Below are 23,104 nucleotides of genomic sequence, written 5' to 3' on the forward strand. Positions count from 1 at the left end.
ACAAACAACCAGGGCGAGTTTGCATGTCCCCGCGCTCCGGCCTGCTGGATGCGGCCGGGAGCCGTCCCTGCCTGCGGTCACCTCCCTTCATGGGCCACCCGGAGCCTGGGCTGCGTCCTTGGCGTGTGCTCGGGAAGGAGGGAATTGGGGCGGTTTGGGTGTTTCTTGGTGCCTTTCCCTGCCTCTGGCATGGCTGTGGTGCAGGGAGCAAGAGCGGCGCCCGCCGGGACCCCCATCCCGGCCATGCTGTGGGTCAAGGGGACCGAATGCATCCCGGGGGCGATTGTGGCCTCCTCTCCCTGCTGTCGGTGGGACCACACGAGGAAACAGCTGCYGGGCACCGATGGGGAGACCCCAACACGGCGGCGTCTTGGCATGGGGGGCTCCAACCTGCCCCCATCCACCACCAAGGGGGGCAACGCTGCCCCCGACCCCAATATGTGTAGAGGGTGTCAAAATGGTCCGGGAGGCCGAGGGAGCACGGCCACGTTCACCCTGTCCCAGGGTGGGTGCCATGGGGCGCGTGGCTCCTCGCCGGCCCCCCAGGACGGCGGCGGGGGCCGTGCTGCCGTGGGGGGGGTGTGGGGCCGGCCGTGGGGCGGGGGGCAGGCGGCGGCCCCCTCTCGCCCTGGCCGCTGGGGCCGCCGTGTTTGTTCTGCCGCCGGCGGCCGTTATCAGCGCGCCGCACACGCAGGAAGTCCTGTCTGGGATTGTCCATCCCCGTCCTGATTTATACAGGAAGAAAAGCATAAAAAGCCGCCCTTCCACCTCGGCGGGGACCGAGCGACCTCCCGGCGGCGCGCGGCCCCGCGGCGATGGCAGCGGCGACGGCACGGGGACGGCGGCGATGGCGGGGACGGCGGCCAGGGGCGCCGGGACGGCGGCACTCGGGGCGCGGGCGGCACCCGGGGCGCTGCAGGTAGGACAGGAGGGTGCAGGCGGGTGGTGGCAGCGGCCGCGGCCCGTCCTGGTGGGAATCAGCATCCTCCTGCCCTGGGATGCGCAAAACCGGGAGCTGTTTTCCAGGGTGGATTCCCTGGAGAGCGGTATCCAGGGGAGGACGGATGGTCTCTTATCTCCTGTGCGTGCAGCAGGCACCTGCACTCATCTGTGGGTGGAAATGCCCGATGGATCCACTCCGTTTCCATGTTCATGCCCTCCTTCCACCTGTTTCTCGCTCTCTGCTGTGGCTCGGGGCTGTGGATCCAGCAGCAATATCCCGCTGCTCCGCTCGGATAATGCCGCGGGATGCGGAGCAAAGCCGCGCTCGCAGGGACGCATGGGCATCGCATCCCTGGGCACGCTGCGGGGAGGACGGAGCAGGACCAGGACAGGGAATAGCTCCGTATGGAAACCATTGGGCACGATTTTTTCCTAACCTCTCTCACAGGATCAATTCATTTTGGGCAAAGAATCAAATCTAAATAATAAGGCTGTGTAAATGGTAAAATTTTATTTGAAGTGGACAGGGGAGCGCCTGTTGCTCCCACTTCAGGGATGGGGTGGGAGWCAGGAGCCCAGATACGGTAGCCGGAGCATCCTCAATAACTTCATCCCTCCCCTGGATAAAACTGGGGCTAGGATGGGCACACAAATCACCAAGAGATCCCTGTGATCCAACCATCAATGCTGGCGATTGAAGTAGTCCCCATTAATAGCGCTAAGCTCTCACCTCCACACAGATTTCCCTACAGATAAGGACAAAATGTAGAATTTGGGAGCGGTGCAGGTCTGAGCCGCTTCCCATCGTCTGCTGCAGCTGGGAGCAGATTTACCAACTGCAACCAATTAGAGTAAATGATCCTGACTCACACTGGAAGCTGAAGGGTGTTGGGGGAAGATTTAACTGGAGCTTCCAGGGCAGGTAGGGAAGGGTGAGGAGCAGGAGGCTGAGGAGCAGTCTCTGCAAGCAGGAGAGGATGGGCTTTTCTCCCAAAGTGGATTCCTGGCTGCTCCATGGGAGGTGAATGCAGAGAGGAGCTCAAGCTGCTGGAGCTGGAGACCTTCTCCTGGTACAGAAGCATGGTCAGATCTTGTTAAACGCTCTCTTCTGGAAGCTGCTGCTTGCTGGTGAGGGTGAGATTAAGAGAGTGACAGGGCTGYGCAGACAAGTTGCATTTATCCCTGCTGTGTGCTCCTTAGGGAGTGATTCACTGGAAAAAATGCAGAAGGAAGAACAGGGCAGGGGATTGCTCTCCACTGACTAATGCCACTCTTTTCACCAGGGAAATTTCATGGAAAACAGTGAAATCCAGTGTATTCCTGGATGAGATGAGTCATTCCCCCTTCTCACACAGTAGCAATTACTGCGCTGTGTCAATGCAAGTAGCYCATCTGCGAGTAGCAGTAATAAGAAAATTAACCTGGCTAGCGGTGCAGGATGGTGCCCTGTTCATCYGCTTGCTTTTGCATGGCTAAAACTCCATCTTTATCATAGTGTGGAGTTACAGCCTGCCAGCTGGGAGGTCTATAATGCTTGTGGAGTCCTTACTGAGGCAAAACCCCGCTTTGTGGGCTGCAGAACTGGGTCGTAAATGCAGGGCGCTGTGCGAGGGGTGACGACAGGCCGAGTGCTGTGGGCCGAGTGCTTTTCCTGGTCTGATCCCGCTGCTTTGATCCCGCTGACATCCTGGGGCTCCAGGAGATCCTGCGCCGTGATAACAGCCAGCGGCTGACGCAAGGGAGAACAATACGGGGCAGAGGAGAATAGAGGGAGGTCCCTTCCCTTGCGGAGCGCTGCGGGATGGGGACYGCTCTCAAGTCTGACCTTTAGCGAGGGGTTTATGCGCAGCCCTGTGAAAAGCCCCGGCAGTTTGTCCTAAAGCAGGAAGAGCCGMTGCTCCCTGTTTTCCAAAGTCCTGTTGCTTTGGCAAGCGCTTCTAGGCCCCTGCGCGTCCCCTGCGGTGGCCACGGAGAGGCCCAGCCTGGCGCTTTGCGTCTGTGTGGGTGTCTCTGCTGTCTCTGTCTGTCCATCCCCATCCGTCACTGTCCTGGGGAGGCCCTTGGGCTCATCCCACTCACGGGATGCGAGCCCTTCTCTCCAGGAGATGTTCTCCCACGTGCGACCTTAGTGCTGCCTCCTATCAAGTCCCCTCTGTTACTCATTCCATTTTTCCCGATTGCAGAGCCTGAGCTGTCCCCTGAGTAAGGAAAAAAGTYGGATTCCCCCCTGCTGCCCCCAAACCAGCTCTAAACCCACCCAATGCACCGAGGCTGGATGGCCCCTTTGCTCCTCAATCCGCGCGGATCCCATCAGGGCAAGGCAGAAACTGGAGCTGGGCACTTGGGAGGGCTATGGGACACATTTTGGAATGGGAAGGTGCACAGAACAATCCCAGGGCTGATTTGCTTTGATCCCAGGGCTAGTTGGCAGGTGGGGAATCTCCTAATTCACCCCAGTGGTAAAACAGCCTCTCCTTGACACGCAGATTTAAATACAGTTAAAGCCAAGAGGGAGGCTGGCCAGGAGCATTTCTCTCCTGGCCCCGAGACAAGCTTTAATATTAGATGTCGTGGGAGTGAACTTCCAATGTGCAAGGGAGAAAGCTTGGGAGGGAACGTGGAAAACAGCAGCCTCGCATCCAGACAGGCTGGAAATCGGGAGCTAAAGTCCCTCAGGGCTGCGGTTGGAAACTTGTCACACCTGCATTGAGAGCAGGGAAAGGGACCCCCTGCTCCGAGCTGGCCCCGCTCCACCGAGCTCAGGGGAGCTTTGACACGCCACGTCCTGGGTGATTTCCTCCCTGCAAAATTAATATTAGCGTATAAACCACTGAAAACTCCCCACAAGCGGAGGATTAAATGCTCTTTCAATGGGCTGTAGGTAGTTCTTGAGTAGATAACACGGGGACTTGCTTGAGCAAAGATTTGACCTAGTAAATGGAGCTGAAAAGCAAACATTTTTGCAATTAAAGTAACTGCGGGACTGTAAAGGCCGCGGTGCAGGGAAGGTCCTGCCGCGGCCGAGGAGGCTCCGGCGCAGACCTTGAGCGGAGCCGTGTTTAGTCCTGCCCAGCGCCTCCTTATCCAGCGGGGATGAGGAGCGGGTGCCAATGAATCCAYGTCCTCGCGTTTGCCACGGGCATCCCGGGCATTCGCGCAGGGTGTCCTGGCTGTCCCTATCCCGAAGTGAGCGCGTGCATCCCGTGAAGGGTGATGTGTATTTGTGGGGGGCAGCACTGCAAGCTCCTGGGAGCGAGGGGTGAACTGGGACCCACAGGATGCTCCTCTTGGACCCCCAGAGCCGTGTGTGCAGGAGCAGGGAATGGGCCCTGCTGCCGGTACCTGCCCTGGCCTGGGCACCTTTGCAGCACGAGCTGGGCACCAGGGCAGGCCACGGGACCCCTGTCTGGTCCAGGTCCTGCCTTCGCCCTCTCCCGTATCCACAGGGAGCGGGGGGAGCATCTCGGGAATCGCACGCTGGCTCTGTCATGGGCAGAGGCTGCATTGCCAACATCTGTCCGGAGGAAAACGGGAGCCTAACAGAGGGGATTTGCTTTTGTCTTCCAACAGTGAGAAACCGAGATGCACCTTAAGGAAAGGATCTGCGCCCAGGGTGAATGACGGATGATCACGGACAAGGTGAGCGTGTCYCGGCCGTGCAATTCCGTGCCCTGCTCCCAGCGTGGTCGGACAGGGAGGCTTTTCCCCTGCAAGTGCTTTAGCAGCTGATAGYCGATGCCAGGCTCTGTTCAGCTCCCTGCACGCCAGAGAAGAGGGTGTCATCCCTGCACAGGGAGATGGTGACCGTCCCTTCCAGGCTCTCGGGACAAGCAGCCTGTGCTTTGCGCTCGTGAGATGGAGCTGCCAGCATTCCCGGGAAGCTGCTGGATCCAGCCGCTCTGCTTCCCGCTTCCACGGGGCTGGCGAGCGACTGTGTCCCCAGAACCACCCAGCTCCGTCCTCGGAGCCCATCCCCTTCCCCAGGGAGCACTTGGCCATTGGATTTAGGCTGCTTTTCCACAGATCCACCCAAAGGCACCACTAGACCTGGCTGGCACCCTCATTCCTCGGCCATCCTCAGCCTATCCATGAGGAAAAGCCGGGGAGAGAGCAGTGATCCCGGTGCAAGTGATCCCGCTTTGGCGCCAGTGCAGAGTATCCCTTGTAAATGCCTACGTGCTTCCAAAGGCTTGCACGGCTGAATGGGAAGCACATTCCCGTGGGGGCGGCCTGTGCGTCAGGCGCTGCGGCCGCGTCGGGCTCGGGCGGCCGCCGGGGTCCTGGGGAGAACAAGAGGCCTCTGTGCTCTGACGTCCCGGGCAGAAAAGTGGGCGAAACAAGGGCGTTTTGGTGCAAAGGGAACTGCGTAATTTTCTTTCACGCTCAATGTCTGGTTATTTATCACAGTTGGGGGCTGTGGCTGGGGCCTTGGACTCGGCAGAGGGGAGATGACAATATAGGGGACACCACGTTGTGTCACCCCCCCCCCCCCGGCCAGGCTGTGCAGGGGGCACCCGCCCTGTCCCCCTGTGTCCCACCCTGTCCCCCAGCTCTGCCCTGTCCCCCAGCTCTGCCCTGTCCCCCAGTGTCCCCTCACAGACATCAGGCTCCAGGGAGGGGGGACCTGCCATGTCCCCGATGTGTCCCCCCTTCCCCCAGGGCCAGGTCCTTCTGGGGGAGGGGGTTGCACTGTCCCCTAGGTGTCCCCTTCCCCCCCGGGACAGGCTGTACCCTGTCCCCTCCATGTCCCCTTCCAAGTGCCAGGTTCCCTGGGGGAACTGAGCCCATTTCCACCCCCATGTCCCCCTCCAAGTGCCAGGCTCCTCCGAGGGGCTGAACACTGTCCCCTCCTCATCCTCCCCTTGTGTTCTTCCCCCCTGCCCCGTGTCGAATGGAGCCCGGTCCCCGCGTGTCCTCCCGCATCCCCGCTCCGAACCCAGTCCCTCCTTGTCCCCCCCGTGTCCCCCGTGCCGCTCTGGGTCCCGCGTGTCCCTTCCCGTGTCTCCCGCGACGTTCCGATCCCGCTCCCCGCTCCGTCCCCGTGTCCCCGCCGCCCGGGCCCCGCTCCCGCCGTGTCCCGGGGTGCCCCCGGCCGGGAGGCTCCGCTCGGCCCCGCTCCCGCCGCCCGAGCTCATTGGGCCGGCCCGGAGGCACCGGCCGGGCCGGGAGGGAGGGACGGAGGAGCGGGGCGGGCGCGGGGGGGCCGCGGCGCGGCGGCCACTCGGCGGCTCCGCCACGGGCCGGGTGAGTAGCGGGGCCGGGGGGCGGGAGGGGGCGGCCCCGGGCACCCCCCCGGCCCGGGGCTCCTCCTGCTGCAGGTGGGCGCCGAGCCCGGCGCGGTGCCCGGTCCCTATCCCTGTGCCCGGTGCCTATCCCTGCTCTGCAGCGTCCTGCATGTGCCCGTGTCCCTGCGCCTTGTGCCACCGCGTCCCTGCGCGTGCCTCTGTGCCTGCTTCCGCGGTGCCCGTTGTTTCCCTGCACCCAGTTCCGCGCTGCCCATGTCCCTGCACCCGGTTCTGTGCTGCCCATAGTGTCCCTGCGCCCTGTTCCATGCTGCCTGTGTCCCTGCACCCAGTTCTGTGCTGCCCATAGTGTCCCTGCGCCCCGTTCCATGCTGCCTGTGTCCCTGCACCCAGTTCTGTGTTGCCCATCATGTCTCTGCACCCACTTCCACACTGTCTCTGTTCCCTGCCTCGCGGTGCCCTCTAGCACTTTGCCCGGCATCCCAGTGCTTGCGGCTCCGCTCCGTGTTCCCCGCATCCCTGTCCCCCCTCTGCTCCTTATATCCCTGTCACGCCACTCCAGGACCTGCGCCCTGCAGCGCAGCCCAGGCTGTGCGGAGAGCGGGAGGGATTCCCTGCTCCGGAGGGATGGGCGCCCTTCCGGAGGGTCAGGCTCCAGGACGGAGCTGGGAGCGTTGAGTCCCAGCGCAGAACCGGGCCGGGCTGCCTGCGGGGTCCTCCCCACAGCGCACCCTCTGCCGGGACCAGGGACATGGAYCCCATTCCCACCTGGCATCCCGGGGCGTTTTGGCCCTGGTTTTGTGGGCAGAGCTGGCGAACGTGCTGCTCCCCTTGAGAAACTGGAGGCCATGCAAACCGTGCTGGTTTGCAGCAGCTTTAAAGCTGGTGATTTGCACAAAGCYGTTGAAGCACAAGTAGATTCTATCATTTCCTTAATTTCTGGAACTTTTTGAGCCGCTCATCTTCAAAGAGAAGCAACCAAACAGGCCTGGCGCAGCATGGGTGTCCTGTTAAAGTCTGGGAAAAGCCGATGGAGCAGTCGGGAGCTGCTGCATCCCTGCTCTACGCTGGGATGCCTCCAGAAGGCCTGGGGAGCGAGAAGACTTGTCCATTTTTCTTATTATTTTTAAAACCCTTCCTACAGATGATCCAAGATGTCCTGGTGAGGGAAATGCCCCCTATTAGGCATTAGAAGACTAATTAGCAATAGCCTTCATTTAACTTCTAGGTAGCTCCCTGCATCTGCCATTTCAGAGGGATGTTTCTTGTCGCCTGCATCCCACTCTGGCACCTCCTTCCTCAAGGCTTCATAAGGCTCATCCTTTCCATGCTTGGCATGCGGTTAAGGAGGATTTCTCTATTTTTTCCTCCTTTAAATGCTGCCATCCAGAGGCCAAGTGCTTTGTTTAAATCGGATGATGTTTAAAGTAGATGCCAATACCGACCTGCTTCAGCGTCGTGTCTGTCCTTAGCCAAGCAGAGCCTCTTGCAGCGCAGCTAGTTCTTGCTCTCAGACTGTGCATGCCTTTAAAGCACTTTTTTCCCTTTTTTTTTTTTTTTTCTTTGGCAAAAGCCGCTGTATTTTGAAGCGAGGAAGATCAGATTTCAGCGCGTCGCGGGGTGGGAACGGGCAGCCCGGCAGCGCTGTGTGGGTCGGGAAAGCGCAGCCGGCACCCGGGAGCCCCCCGAGCCGCGTCCCTCGTGTCCCCTCCGCGCCGACAGGACCCCCTGCCCGCTCCGTCCCCGCAGCCCCTTGGTGGCACTGGGCGATGGGCAGGCGGTTCCTGTGTCCCTGAGCCCTCGCCGCGGCTCCCGGCGGGGACGGGTGACGTTCTCACCCCGCTGCTCTTTCCCTTGCAGGCTGCGGCGCCGAGACATGCAGTAGGACCCGGCGCTTCCCGTGGGGACCCGGCGCTTCCCGTGGGGACCCGGCGCTCCGTGGACGGCCGGGACATGCCCGGCCGCGGCTCCCGCCTCCTCGCGGGGCTCCTGCTGCTCCTCGGCGCGGGCGCTTTCGCACACGCAGGGTGAGCCCCGAGCTCCAGCGCGAGCTGAGCCCGGCCGCAAGCACAGCAGGGTCGATGCCTCTCTCCTTGTCGTGCTCTGCAGTTAGAGCTTTGTTGTAGAATTTGCAGAACAAACAATTGCTGTTTATAAACTGCATCTTCCAYCCCGTTAATCAGGGGGGCTGAGGAGAGGTTGCTGCAGCTAATAGAAGCCATCTGAGGTCCACGTTAATTCCCAGCCTTTTATTCTAGTTGGGCTGGGAAGCGGAGGGAAATAGGCAAGTTTCTAAGTGGAGCTGAACAGCTTGGGCTGGAAAAGCTTGGAAAAAGAGTCTTTATCCGAGACCACTCTGGCTCTCCATCCTGGGAAAGCTTTGGCCTGGAASGCTGCAGTTATTTTAGGGAAAACAGAGGGCAGCTCTGCCCTGGGTCTGGCCCTTGTGAACTCAGGAATTTTTTGGTGGCCGCAAAGACATCAATTGTGGGGATGCACAAGTCTCAGGAGGGAAAAATAAGTCAGGGCCGGGGAGGGGGAATCCACCTAAAAAGCAAATGGTTTTAGGGGAAGGAGGAGGAGGATGGACGGGAGGAGAGGAGCCGGGTGGGTGTTTGGGGAGCCGCTGCGGCCGCTYGGTGGCCCTGACGCTGCCCGTGCTGGCGCAGGCGCCGCGTGTGCTCCGCGCGGGCGCCGGCCCCGCCGCCCGTGCCCGAGTCGCACGTGCAGCCCGTCTACCTGCCCTACCTCACCACGTGCGCCGGCCAGCGCCTCTGCAGCACCTACAGGTGAGCGGTGCCGCGCGCGGGACCCCCGCTCCTGGGGACCCCCAGGTCCTGGGGTCCCCGTGGGGTGTCCCTGCAGCCGCGCGGGGACCCCCGCTCCCGGTGTCCCCATCGCCCCGGCTCTCTCCCTTGCAGGACCATCTACAAAGTCTCCTACCGGCTGGTGGCCAGGCAGGCGGCCCAGCCCGTGGCCTCGTGCTGTCCCGGCTGGAGCCGGGATGCCACATCCGCGCTCGGATGCAACAGAGGTAACCGAAAACGCACGATATCTGCTTGCTTTCGTTTCAAACACTGCTCCCCACCGTGCCCGGAGCCCCCCAGCTGCTGCTTGCGTTTATTTTTTCAGCACTCCGTAACACAACACAAAGTAGCTTCAATTTCTGCTGTGTTTCTAGCCTTTCTGGGCAGCCTCGCGTGCCTTTCTCCTTTGGGATAGCTTATTAGCTTGAGAGATACCAGAGGATAAGTGAAACGAGTAAGTTCTTTCTGTAGGAATCAGCAGCAATGGAAGAAAGACGCTTTTAGGGGAAGGAGGAAAAAAAGGCAATTCCCAACATAAAATGACTGTAGAAGGTGGAAGCAGCAGCAAATCCCTCCCTGGTTGATCCTGGAGCGCAGCATTCCCAAACCGCCACGAGCGGGAGCCGGCCGGGATGTCCTGCAGATGCCCCCTTCTCTTTGTGCTGCACACCCTGCTTTGCTCCCTGTGGCTCTCAGCTCCATCCTGCTGCTTCCTGGGGGTCGTGGAGCATCCCGGGATGCGGGTGTGGGTTGGGATGYGCGCGGGGAGGSCGCGGGCGCCGCTGAYGCTCGTGTCCCCGCAGCCGTGTGCTGGGCGCCCTGCCGCAACGGCGGCAGCTGCGTCTTCCCCAACAGATGCTCCTGCCCGCCGGGATGGACGGGACCGGCCTGCGAGACGGGTACGTCGCTCCCGATGCTCCCGCCGGGCATCTCGGAGCAGCGGGACGGGGTGGGGGGATGCTCGGGATTAATGCAACCTGGAGCTCCCTTTGGCAGCTCCCAGCCCTCAAGCACAGGCCTGTGCCCGTGTTTGCTCCCCGACACTGCTGGAAAACCAAAAATATATGGGAGGAAAGGGAAAACTCGTTGGCCTCCAGGGCYGAATTCATCCCTGGTGTGAGGTGATGGCTGCTCGTTGGCAGAGAGGCTCTGCAGACCTCGGTGCTCTGCACGTGGTCCCCGGCGGGGCGCAGAGGAGGAGCACGTGGCAGGGACCCGCGCCGGGCGCAGCCTCCGTGATGCCTCCGGCTSCGGCGCGCGGAGCAGGAAGGATTTTCCCACTGCCTGGAACAGCTTCTGCTGGGCGTGGGAAGCAGTTCTGCTCATTCAGCTTGGTGGGAACAGCTTTAATAACTCCCCCGTGTGAGGAGAGGTTACTGGGTTTTATACATACTTGAAAGGCTTGATAGCTCCTCGCCACGGCTGGGCTGCAACCAAAACCCCGGCCGTAAATCCGGGATGAGAGCCAAGGCTGGGCGGCCTGGGAACAGCCGCCGCCGGCCCGGCCACGGTTTGGACCGTCCCGAGCACAGCYTTTGCTCCTGCAAAATGTGGAAGGGCAGAGGGAAGGAGGTGGGAGATTCCCCCAGGTTTCCTCCTGGGAGCTGCAGCAGAGCCCGTCCCGAGGCTGGTGGGTGCTGGGCTCTCATCCCRCTCCCCACGGGCACCCGCTGCGATCGGGGGGTGTTTCTGGTAGGGGACAGGCCTCGTGGCGCCCTGCCCGTCCCCGCCGCCCCGTGTCCACCCTCACGTCGCGCCTGTGCTTGCAGACGTGGACGAGTGCGCGCGCCGGAGCCACGGCTGCAGCCAGCTCTGCGCCAACACGGCCGGCAGCTACCGCTGCTCCTGCCGCGCCGGCTTCCGCCTCGCCGCCGACGCCAGGGCGTGCGAGCCCATGGAGCCAGACCCGGAGCCGCGAGCCCAAGGTAACCCGCTCCCTTCCGCCGGGCTTTGGGGAGGGGACAGCAGCCGGAGCGCCCCGGCGTCATTCCCAAAGGGAGCCTGCAACACCCCGTGCATCAACCGGCGGCCGCCTGCGCGAGGACGGCGGCCTCGTGGTCCCCGGAGCGGCGAGGAGCGGCGGGCCCCGCTGGTCACGGCCCATTATTACTTTTGGTACGCGCTGTGACACTTCAAACTCGTACCGTGAGTAATAATGCGCTGTGGCCAGCCCCGGCGGCGCGCGGAAGGCGCCGGCAGGAGYGGGCGCCGCGCTGCGTGACCCGCGGAGCGCCGGCCGGCACCCCCGTGCTCTCCACGGGGCACCGCGTCAGCCTGGTGCCGATGACTCGCCCGACAGCACYGGGGCAAAAGGCCGGGCTTTTCCCCCAGCGCGCGCTGCCCTTGGCGCCTGGGGAAAGCCCGCTTTGTTCCAGGTATTCCAGCAGGGAAGGGAGGCTGGTTTGGGCTCTGCGGCTGGTGCTGGTGGGCTGGGAGTGGGATGCGTCCTCRCTGCCCTGCTCCAGGCTGCAGGATTCTGCAGATGGGAGCAGCTCCCTGCCCTGCACTCGGGCAATGGGTTTTGCACTAACTGGCCCTGCTCTTGCTCGTTTTTTTCCAGGACCATCCAGTGAAATGAAGGAAGAAATGAAAGACTTGAAGGCCAGGATGGAAGCGCTGGAGCAGGTGAGCGCCCGGCGAGCGCCGCTGCCTCCCCTCCCTCTGCGTGCGGCTGTGCGCACAGTCGGACACAACTCCCGGCCGCGGCTCTCCAACCACCACCGCTCTGTTTTTAAGGCCACGCTGGCCTCGTGCTCATAGCAAACCCTGTGGTGCTTGGTGTCACCTGGCGGGTGACGTGCCGAGGCCATCGGGCTGCCCAGGACGTGTTCCCAGCTCCTCTTGTCCCCCGCAGAAGCTGCAGTCGGTGCTGGCCCCCTTCCACAACCTCATGCCGTCGGCGCCGGACGATGTGGGCACAGACCCCATCAGCCGCCTCTCCCACTCCCTGCAGCAACTGGACAGGATCGATTCCCTCAGCGAGCAGATCTCCTTCCTCGAGGAGCGCCTGGAGACGTGTAAGTGCCCGGGAAAGGGATGATTTTCAGCACCACCTTCCACACATTGCCCTTCTGCCCCACACAGGGTGGCAGAGCCCATTGACCCACCCGCAGTGGCCGCCTCCTTTGGCCAACACAGGATTTCTCTGACTCTTGGCAGATGCAGCCAGCTAGAKCGGTAACACATGCCCCACTATGAATCCCTATCCCCCCTCAAACTCAGCAGCCTGTAATTAATAAAAGATGACCACAAACAGCCCATTAACTGCATTTCAAAGCTGCTTCTAGGGCTGCACCCCCAGATTGCCCTTGCAGCAGCCAAAAGAGGTGCCTGGAACTGCAGCCACGGGGCAGAGCAGCATGAGCTCTGCAGCAGGTCCCTGCTCTAACTTCACCCAGGGCGAAATGCAAGGAAAGGCTGCAGCTCCAGGGAATTAACAGTGAAGGAAGTCAATCAGCACGGTTTAGGGAGCGTGCCGAAGGTGGCACATTTACGAGCCTGGGAAGTCTCTCGGCCCGTTTCTTTTTGAAGCCTGCAGTCCTTTGCCGTGCAGCCCGGTGAGAGGGTTGGTTTTGCTTCCCGAGCCGCTGTGAGCAGCAGCCCCTGGCGAGAACAGCCGCGGGCGAGAGGCTCGTGGCTCCACGGAGCAGGGCAGGCTGCAGACAGAGCCACGGGCAGGGTTTAAGTTGCCACGAGGAGGGCTGTGCAAAGCCTGTGCTGAATCACTGCAGTCTGCATCACAGCTGGCCATAAAGCAGCTCATTGCTTTGATGCCCGRGGCACGTGCAGCGCCAGCTCGTGCACGTGCGTATGGGGAACCTTTGGCATCTCTTCTGAACACTAAGTGGCTGCAACTGACACTTAAGAAGGAAAATAACCCGGGAAAGGGTAATTAATTATCCACGCCACCGAGCGCCCYAGCCGAGCACGTTTCCTAGCATTGCTCTACACCTATTATTAGTGACAGCATGGAGGAATTGGAGCAGCGTCACACGGTAACATGGATTTAGTCCAAGGAATGACTCCCAGCTCCTGAAATGAGTCTGTGCCAAGCCTCTTACAGCAAGTAAACCTGGCTTTTGCCCTGCTCACGTTCTCCAAAGCCCCTGGAGGCCCCGAGGCTGCCGTTGGGCCATGCAGCAGGTTTTGCAGGGCATCCCTCGGCCCCGTGCATGGAGGGGCAGCTCTGCTCTGGCACAGGGATCCYAGTGTTTGCTGTGTTTCTTTTTTCRACCTGTCCAGGTTCCTGCAAGAACGAGCTCTAGCCAAGCACCCGAGCTGCTCATCTCCCGGGCCAGCCCCAGCCGGCAGCCGAGTCACCTCCTCCRCGGGCAGACACAGGGTAGCAGGAGAAGGCTGGTTTTCCGTCAGCATCTCCACCTTTTCCTCTTCAAAATCGACGTACCGAAGGTCATGCAGCTGCTTCCAAACTGGACTTGTAGTCCTCAGCATCTCACCCCCCTTCTGCTGCAGCAGCAGAGAATAAAGGTCTCCCCTCGTGCCYGTAGCTGTGCCCTGTGTCACCCTGGGACCCATAAAGGGGGTGCTGGTGCTGCCTGTGCACCCTGGGCAGCACAGGGGCTTCYCCCCCTTGCTCACACTGCTCTCAGGGTGCAGAGCAGGGACCGGTTCCTGCTTTTACACTCCTGCTGCCTTAAGGGGCAGTTTTGAGCAGAAAACCCTTTCCCACAGCTCTTGAGCCAGCCTGTGCCATGGGCAGAGCCGAGGCCAAAGCGGGACTAGGGCCAGTCCCCTGTCCCCCCCTGTGGTGACACAAGTCCCCTGTCCCCAGTGCTGTTTGCTCAAGCCCAAGGACGCGGGTGCAGCAGAGCTGACGGGGCCAGCCTGGTACGAGGCTGGGGGGGACACTAAAGCCAGCCCTGGGGACACAGTGGGGGACAAGGCTGGGCCCTGCCCTCGCACTGACCGAGCCCGACCTGCAGGACGCTTCTGTTCCCCCGCCTCCCACAACACCACAAGAGTCTCCTTTATTTCAAGAGCCAAGGGTGTACTTTTAAAAAGGCAAATACAGCAGCCGCGGCTGCCTCGCGCCGGGGCTGGCCCCATGGGACACTGCCCGGCTCCCCAGGGCCAGGTCGCCCCTCTGGCCCCGYGGGGGTTTTTGCTTCTGTGACACAGCCCTTCGCCCGCTGCTTTTCCAAGTGCTGCTTTGGTCTCAGTCCCCGCCAGTGCTCCCTGTCCTGTGTTTGAGCCCTGCAGCCTTGAGCTGCGGCCTGCGGGCTCCCTCCCTTGGGGCTCCCGGGTTCTGCAGGAGCTGCTGGGCTCCCAGTGCTGCYCCGGGCAGGGACAAATTCCACCCAAAGGCCTCCCAGAGACAGGCTGCAAAAGCCAAGGGCCCTGGTTGTCCTTGGCCTCAAGAGGGGCCTCGAGGCAGCACCCAGGGGTGCTAAAGCCTCCCTGGCCACGGGTGGGCACCCGAGGTCGTGGGACAGCCTTGAGCACCTGCAGCTCCCAAGGACACCCGGGACCCCACTAGCCAGTCACCCCCAAACCCAGGGCTCTGAGCCAAGGGGAACCCGTATCCGAGCTCCCTACGGAGCAAGGAGCCCATATCCCAAAGGGGCCCGTCYCCCAGAGGAGCCCGTATCCCGCAAGCGGGCTCTGGGTGGCCCACGGTCCCTGAGCACCCCATTTTCCAGAGCAGGAGCTGCCCGGTCCAGCACGGACACGTCACAGGCACCATCTTTTGGCCAATGCCGATGTGACAAGAGGCTGTTCGTGCGGCGGAGCCCTTGGCAGCACGCYGGACCACGGGCACCTGCCGTGAGCTCTTTCCAAAGGTGCTGCTGGGGAGAGGGGGCAGGATTCGGCTAAATGCTCCCCAAAACACAAGCCAGCCTGGTGAGCTGCTGCTCCCTGTTTCTGCATCTCTCCACTAGCCAGAGCACTTGTGCAGGCGAGGAGTGAAGCGCCAGGACACCCCTCTAAGGCTAAATGGCCCCACACATTCCTTTTTTCCAGCTCTGGCTTCCAAAGCCAAGGCTTTGCCACCAGTACCCACCTGGGCCTAACCCCAGCACGAGGGAGGGTCTCAAGGGGGAAAGTGACCTGGCCCTTTCCCAGCGCTGGCCTTTGAGCTCTGCTCCGGATCCACCCAGGGGAGGACACCACATTCCCGGCATAGGGAAGTGCTAAAGGGCCGGGATCGCAGCTCAAGCCAGGCACCTTGCCTGAGCGCGGTGCCGTCAGACCCAAAGTTTGGATTTTTTCGCCCAATTCTCGGCTCTGTGCAGGGGGTGCCAGGGCTGTGCAGGCCAGGGCTGCTGCCCTGCGGTTTTCCAGCCAGGACCATGAGCAGCCCAGGGTACCCTCCTCCCTGCGCCTGCAGGAACACGGAGACCCAGGAGGCAAAGCCCAGCTGGGGTCTGGGCACTGCTCCAGCCCAGGCACCTGAGCTGGAGGCAGGGACTCACCTCTCTGGTCATCGAGCCCTTTGGTAGCATAAAATCGATGCCTGAGAAACCCAGGAAAAAAAAAAAAAGAGAGACATTTCATAGCAAGATAAGGAACCCACGGGAGAAATCCACTCAGCGGGGCTGGCTTGACACCCTGTGTGTGCCAAAGTGGTGTCCCCAGAGCTAGAAGTCACTGCAGAGGAAGGGAAGTCCCTTTGGTATTTGGCAACAGACCGGTCCCTTTGGCCACCACCACACGGTGACACCACTGGAGAGGCATCTAGGAGGAGTCCTTCACTTGGGCTGGGCGGCCCGACAGCCTGAAGAGGGTCTCCCGCATGAGACAAAAACACCTGTCCGTGAGGTCTGAGACGTCATCTGGTGTCAGACCCTTGGTCTCGATCGGGGGCAGAACCTCGACCTTGATTTTGCCTGGGGAAGAGAGGAAGTCTGTGAGAAAGCCGTGGGCCACGGGAGCCGTCCCTGCCCTCCTGCAGAGCGCTCGTGCCAAGGGAGCTGCTCTGTATCGATGGTTCAGTGGCACTGCCACGACTTCAAAGAAGCTTTTCCCTGAAGAGGACCCTTGAGACACTGTTCTCCTGCCTAGAGCAACCCCAGCTCACCTCGCACGCCCAGACAACCCAGCCAGGATGGGAGCACAGGGCTGCAGGTCCTGCTTTGCACGGCCTGTGCAAAAATGTGGTGCAAAAATGCTCAGCATTTTCCCCCACCAAAACACAGCCCTGCCTCCTCCTTGCTCCTGAAGGAGCGACTCGAGCTATGCCAGGTATGTGCAGGAGAGGTGGTGCCCAATTCGGAGCATCCCCCAGCACTTCAGCTGCTCTCTGCCCCGAGCCAGCCCAGCCCGTGCTCTGGTGCCAAGTGCTCTGACACAAGCACTCCACATTTCTCCCAGAGAAACTCTTCCTGTTTATCCCAACGCCCCCTCCCTCCTGGCTCCCCGCGCAGGCACCGACTTAGCTACCTGATTTGAAGAGCTTCTTCTTCGGGTTGTAGAAGGAGGTGAAGGAGGAATACACCACAGGGATCACTGGGACCTCCGGAGGGAAGAGCAGAAAGAGGAGTTACTTGTGCAGAGGGCAGCCAGGGATGAGCAGCAAGTTGCAGGGGGCAGAGCCGGCTTGGCTCAGCCCTCGGCTCCTGCACAGCGGCCCATGTGCCAGGGTTGTGACAGTCCCAAGCTGAACTGCCCCCCGGCCACCCAAGGTGCAGGGAGGTTCAGGGCTCCTCCCTCCAGCCCCGGCACCCTCCCGGCTGYACCCTGTGGTCCTGTTGGAACAAGCCCTGCTGTGCTGCTCCAGCGCGCACCGAGGCCAGGCTCTGCTCCCGCTGCGCCTCAGGCACGAACGCCCCGGCCACAGGCAGCCCAGGGAGCCCCGAGCAGGCAGCGCTCGCCCAGGAGGGCGGCCACCACCTCGGCTTCCTTGCGCAGGTGACAGAGACACCGACCTGCGGGTCCGCGGGCTCAGGGCACGCGCGGTACCAGCCCAAAGCAACACGCTGCCACCATAACCTCAGGGACGAGGGAGGAAACCAGAGCTAAACCCTGGGGCAGGTTCATGGCACGGTGCTTGCCAGGCTGAAGAGGCTCCTGGCTCCTGCTAGGCAGCACCGAGGCCGAGGAGCAGAGCCTGCGTGCTGGGAATGGCGCACACTGAGGCAAACACGGCGTGGTTTTGCAGGAGCAGTCTGCAGCACCAGGGCAGAGCCCTGCCGGGAGCTGCGYGCCTGCTGCCTGTGCCCGTTACCTGTGCCTGCACGGCGAGGTGAAACGCTCCTTTCTTGAAGGGCAGCAAGTCTCCCGTGCAGTTCCTGGTGCCCTCCGGGTACACCCACACCTTCACCTGCGAGACAGAGCCCTGCTCCAGCAACGCACCTACGTGACGCCCTCCTTGCCGGCCACAAAGAGCCACAAGTGCYGAGGAACCAGCACCACACATGGGCCACCACCGTACTCACGTTCTCGGCCACCATGGTCTTGGCCACCTCAGCCATCACCATCTTGGCACTGCTGGTGCTCTTCCTGTTGATGAAGATGACGCCACCCAGGTAGATGATGAGCCCCACGCTGCCGGCGTACATGAGCTCCTTCTTGCCCACCTGGACACAGCCATCGGGCAGGACCTCCATCAGCCCTGGCATGAGGGCAGAGGGTGAGACCCAGCAGCCACCCAGACACAGCAGACACGGGCCCAGGTGGGCACAGAGGGACCGGGGAGAGGTCAGCGCCTCATTTCTCTGCTGCCTTCTGCTGGGCCAACCCTCAAGTCTGACCATAGAGCATGTTAAATGGGGCTAGGCCACCCAAACTGCCACGAAGTCAATGCTGGGAAGCATCAGAAGTTGAGCAGCACTTGGGATGCAATATGTGGGCTTCTCTGTTCTACCTTCCTCCTAACTAGTGCCACTAGAGCGAGCTGGACAGGCTGGATCTGCAGCATAGACTGTGCAGGGAATGGGGGCAGCTTGACCAAGAGTCCCACCAGGAAAACCCTGCACGGACAGGTGAACTTCTCCTCTGCTCCCAATCAGCTCCTCACCCATCATATCAAGGATGCTCTGGTGGTTGGACACGATGATAGCAGGGCCCTCCACCTCGAAGTTCTGCAGGCCTTTCACCTCAAACCTCAGGCCAAAGAAATACTTGAAACTCTTGACCACAGCTTTGATGATTCTGTGGAAAATAAAAGCAATTAGTCAGCAGCACAGCAGGAACAGGATGGGGATGGACACAGGTGAACAGAAGGAGGCAAACCCAAAAAGCTCTGCCCCAAAGGAGCCCTCAATCTCATCTGCTCTGTGGTTCTTCCAGGTGTCCACATGCAGCCATGGCTGGTCCCCTGTGGTCAAAGCACTTTAGTTGTGTGCTAAGCCCTATCCTAACCCAGTGTAGGATTTCTTCCGGGATCCTAGGCAAAGACAACATTAACTTTGAGGCCAGTACAGCCAGATTTGAGGGTTCTGTCCTCCTGAGGGCTGACAGCCTCACTCCTGAGCTGGCTGGAGCAAGGACACTGTCCAGCTCTCTCCAAGACGAACCTTTCTGGACCGCAGCACCAAGCGGGTCACCTACCACGGCCATTCCCATGAAAGTCCACGCAAAGCCACCCTGGGCTCTTCCAAAGCTGCAAGAGGCCCCTGAACAGGGGGCAAACTGAAGACCCTCCACAGGGAGACGCTGCTGGCTCAGTGGTCCTTCCTCCTGCTGCTGGTTGCATCCCTACAGTTTGGTGGCTGCTCTCTAATCTGCTTCCCTGCTGCAGGGAGGAGAGCCCCATGCTGCTTCAACAGCTCTTGCATGAGCTGCTGCTCAGCAGCACGTGCATGGGGCTACCTGGCCTTCCTCCAAGGAGAGCCGGGTTAATCCTGCTCCTTGCAGCGCCGGAGATGCCACCTAGCAACGCTAAGAACCACAGAGGGTTGTTGCCTCAAGGAAGTCCATAAAAAGCAATAAAAGTAGTAGAGCGAGAAGTACTTCCCTATAGAAAGGGTTGCACGTGGTGCCGGGGACGGGCGGGCTGAGGCACCTTGGGCACATTCACCCCCAGGCCACCAGCTCGCGTGCCTCGGGGGCTGCGGGTCCCAGCAGCGCCAGGTTCTTCCCCTGTGTGCCTAAGGGAGYGGCGGGCGGGAGACACCAGCAGCTCCACAGGGAGCAGCCGATGCATCCAAYGGGCTCCAGCGCCGAGCACCCCGACCCACGCAGAGCCCCCCGAGGCAGAGCCCACCTGCACCAGCCCGCACAGCGAGAACCTGGGGAGCCGCCAACTGGGCCGAAGGACAGGGCAGGAGCTGGAGGGCTATTTCGGGCAGGAAAGCACCGCTTGCCAGGACAGGCAGCTTGCAGCCGAACGAAGGGACATGAGCTCCTGCATGGTGACCTGTCCTGACACACAGGGCCCATCTTCCACCTGGGGCAGAGGGGACAGAGCTTTGTGTGCACTGAAGCTGTGAGAGAAGGCRCAAGAGCCTCAGTGGTTCCACAGAAGGCTTCTTGCCCCCGTGTTGCTGTCCCAAGGGAGGGAGACGCAGGGTCTGTGTCCCAGGGAGGGCCGCAGCCAGAGCCAGGACACCGCTGTCCATACGGGAGGTCTCGGGGCGCTCTTTGCTGCCTCCTTTGCAGCCGCCCCTTTCTGTCCGGCTGTGCGGGTGGCCCCATCGCTGCCACCGGCCCCTTCTGCCCCCGCTGGCTGCCACCTGCAAGGGCAGCGTCACGGGGTAACTCCACACCCAGCGCCAGGGTTGAGGCCGGGCCGGCGGCCGCAGGTAACACAACGTGGCCCCGCTGGCCCCACGGCACCCGGAGCCGCCGCAAAGGTCCCAGCCGCTCCCAGTGTCACATTCCCGAACGGAGCAGGGCGGCACTGAGCCCAGCCCCGGCGCAGAACGCGGGGACGGGTTAGCAGAGCCACAAAGCGCCGAGGACATGGCGGGTGCCGTGCCAGACCGACCTAAATCCCACTTCCCCGCCCTTGGGCCTGCCAACCCAAGCGGAGGTCACCGCTCCGGCAGGCGCCCTGCGCCACAGCGCCGGGGAGAGGCTGGTTACACATTACTCAAGAGCAAAACATCCCCCTTCCCGCTGCCAGGAAGGAGGGAGCGTTTCCTTGCACAAGACGTGCTCTGAGCAGCCGGCACGCCAAGGGGCAGGGCTCACGCATGAGCAAAGCCTGGGTGCGCGGCAGCGATGGTAACCCACCTCGTTACCTGTCCACGAGGCTGCGCGGAGGGACCCTGCTCTCCTCCACTGCTAACAGGAACCATCGGGGCAGTCACAGCCACAGAGAGCTTTAAAAACCACGATCTTATCACCAGGCACGAGCAGCGAGGGCAGCACAGAATCACGGAATGGTTGAGGTTGGAAGGGACCTCTAGATCATCCAGTCCAACCCCCTGGGACACCGAGAGCACAAGGCACAGGGTGGTATCCAGGTGGGTTTGAAGAYCTCCAGAGAAGGAGACTCCMCAGCCTCCCTGGGCAGCCTGTGCCAGGACTCTGTCACCCTCACAGCAAAGAAGTTCCTTCTTACACGGAGAGGGATCTTCCCGTGTTTTAATTTATACCCATTACCCCTTGTCCTATCAGGGGCCACCACTGAGGGCACGGAGGGCAGGCACCTTTCCGTGCAACTGCAGTAACTTCGATGTGAAGCGGCTCACAGGCTTTGCTCCAGGCCACTCCGATTCCCAGGGCTTGGTGTGGGCTGCTTACCTGGTCGGCAACGCTCCCAGGAGCTTCTGCCCCTCAATAAACATTTCTATCTCTGGCAGACACTGAGGGCAAGCTCTCCTGAGTCACCTCGGCTTGGCAGGAGCACGGCGAGGACAGCGTGTCCTGGAGCGCTCAGCAAAGCCGTTACCAAAAGCCCCCCCGCGCGGGCTCTGCTCCAGCCCCTTCCCAGAGCCCCAGGACGCGGCAGGAACAGGGAGCTCGTTAGGAGCATCCCAGCCACAGACCTCCCAGGAGCTGGGACACGGGACGGGACACGTGGGCCCCTGCCAGCACCTGGAAACGATGAGGTTCTGTTGCAGCAAAAGTGCGGATCTGGCTAAAATTCAGCTGTGAGTTTCACCATGAGGACTATTCATTGCAAGGAGCTCTTGTTCCCAAAATATYCATTTCTAGGTTTACGAAAACTTGGAAAGTTCAGGGAGAAATGAGTGCCTAGAAGTGGCTCCAGGGCAGCGGCCCTGGCGCCCGGGGCTCTCCGGCGCAGGGCAGATCCCGCAGGATATTCGCTGGGCGCTTCCCCCTCTGCGCGGCGCTTGCTCCACCCAGAAACCGCTCGCCGAAAGCGGCATCGCAGCCGAGAAACGAGCAAAGTTCAGCGCCGCCGGCTGAGCCTCAGCGCCGGGGCTGAACAGCTGGCTGCACCGGGGCTCCCTTCTTTTCCCCAGGAGATTCCCCTGCCGTTACCACCTCGTCCGGGCTCCTTCTGCAGTTAAGCAGCAGCCTGCGGAAGTGTGAGGCAAGGGAGCCCGTAGCCACAGAGTCCTCTAAGGCAGCTGCAAGAACCTGCCCTAAAAACTGCCTTTGGGCAGAAACCTGCCCTAAAAAGGCTCCTCCGCCTCGGGGCAGGGGTTGTTCCTCTCCAAGCTCCCTGCCCGCAGCCTGGACACCCTTCCAGGCATCCTGCTTTTCCCGGGAACACACAGCGAGGCTGCGGGCCTCGGGCAGCTCTATGGATTGCAGCAGCCCTGGGGCCTCCCGGGAGACCCTGTGCTCTCCACAGCCTGGATCTCACCATCCTCCACCTGGATCCCACCACCCTCCACCTGGATCCCACCACCCTCCACCTGGATCTCACCATCCTCTACCTGGATCCCACCACCCTCCACCTGGATCCCACCATCCTCCACCTGGATCTCACCATCCTCTACCTGGATCCCACCACCCTCCGCCTGGATCCCACCATGCTCCACCTGGATGCCGCCAGGCAGCTCTCCCGGCGCAACAGGCGCTTCCAGGGAAAAGCCACCAGCGCGGAGCATTGCCCCCCAAAAGCATGGAGCACTTCACAACACCCCTGTTGCTCCAAGGCGGTTCCTGTCATCCAGGACACCCCGACGGCCATGCAGGGGCCGGGTCCCATATCCATCCTAGCGCTTCGCTCGCCGGGGACACGGCCTCTTTCGTCACTTTCCTGCCATCGCATCTGATCCGGAGGCCTCCAGGAGCACTGGAGGCCAGGCTGGGTGCCTGGAGTTATGCCATTATTCCCGGATTCCTACTGGGGAATTCGGTGTTCCTCGAGGAGCCGCAAGCCTCCAAAGGGGGCTGGCTCATCCCCTCGGCACCACCTGTGTCCCCACCAGCTTGGGGACATCCCTCCTTCAAGATCCTGCTTTTACAGCCCCTCCATCCCTGTGCACAACAGGGAGCCGAGAGGGGGGACAACACCGCTTCCCACCAGCCTCCAATCCGCCCTCCCAGCCTCGGGCCTCCCCGAGCCTCCCTTCCCAGAGGGACCTCAGGAAAACAGCTCCCTCCCGGGGGAAAAAACACCCACAAACCCCAAACAACCCCCGAAAAGCGCCAAGGTGCGTGCCCCGCCACTCGCCTCATGTTCTTCACGGAGCGGCCGCCGTTGACGAGGACGCAGACGGGCGCCGCGAGCGCGGAGCCCACGACGCAGAGCACCGAGTAGAGGCCGATGCGCAGGGCGAAGTTGGCGGCGGCGCTGAGCTCCATGAGGACGCGCAGGCCCAGCAGCAGCGCGGCGCCCCAYGCCAGCAGCCAGCCCAGCTCCATGGCGCCCCGCGGGCCCTCACGGCGACGGCGACGGAGCGGCCGCCGCCGGGAGCCCGAGCGGCCGCCGCTGCTCCCGCCTCATGTGGGCGGCGCGGCCTCCTCCCCTCCCCGCCGCCGCCGCCTCCTGCTCCTCCTGCCGCRCGCGGAAGCGGCCGCCGGCCCCGCATGGCGGCGTGGGGGGAGCCCCGCGTGGCCTGGAGGCCTCTGGGGTCTCCATAGGGTGACAGGAGGAGGAGCTGTGGGGTCCTGTCATGGCTTAATGTGGGGGGGTTGGTGTCCTCCCCCATGGCATGACGAGGAAGGCTCCATGTGCCCCCCCCATGGCATAATGAGGAAGGCCCCAGGTGCCCCCATGGCATGGTGAGGAAGGTTTGGTGTCCCCCCATGGCATGGTGAGGAGGGTTTGGTGTCCCCCCCACCATG

The 23,104-nt window shown here is 62.0% G+C and overlaps 2 protein-coding genes across 2 annotated transcripts; one reads left to right on the forward strand and one right to left on the reverse strand.

Moving 5' to 3' along the window:
• Positions 1-8,769: 8,769 nt before the first annotated feature.
• EGFL7 (EGF like domain multiple 7) lies at positions 8,770-13,491 on the forward strand. The gene is made up of 8 exons (XM_026049556.1): positions 8,770-8,792; positions 8,855-8,974; positions 9,107-9,219; positions 9,796-9,891; positions 10,762-10,917; positions 11,553-11,617; positions 11,847-12,009; positions 13,235-13,491. Exons 1-8 carry the CDS (start codon positions 8,770-8,772, stop codon positions 13,255-13,257), a joined length of 759 nt encoding a protein of 252 aa, XP_025905341.1. The 3' UTR covers positions 13,258-13,491.
• Positions 13,492-14,498: 1,007 nt separating this feature from the next.
• AGPAT2 (1-acylglycerol-3-phosphate O-acyltransferase 2) lies at positions 14,499-22,681 on the reverse strand. The gene is made up of 6 exons (XM_026049521.1): positions 22,491-22,681; positions 17,970-18,103; positions 17,389-17,564; positions 17,178-17,273; positions 16,394-16,466; positions 14,499-15,840 (listed from the first exon to the last, which is right to left on the reverse strand). The coding sequence occupies exons 1-6, from the start codon at positions 22,679-22,681 to the stop codon at positions 15,689-15,691; spliced, it is 822 nt and encodes a 273-aa protein (XP_025905306.1). The 3' UTR covers positions 14,499-15,688.
• Positions 22,682-23,104: the final 423 nt, after the last annotated feature.

This window comes from Nothoprocta perdicaria, unplaced genomic scaffold, assembly GCF_003342845.1.
Source record: "Nothoprocta perdicaria isolate Ctin4 unplaced genomic scaffold, notPer1 scaffold_6, whole genome shotgun sequence".
Classification (NCBI taxonomy): domain Eukaryota; kingdom Metazoa; phylum Chordata; class Aves; order Tinamiformes; family Tinamidae; genus Nothoprocta; species Nothoprocta perdicaria.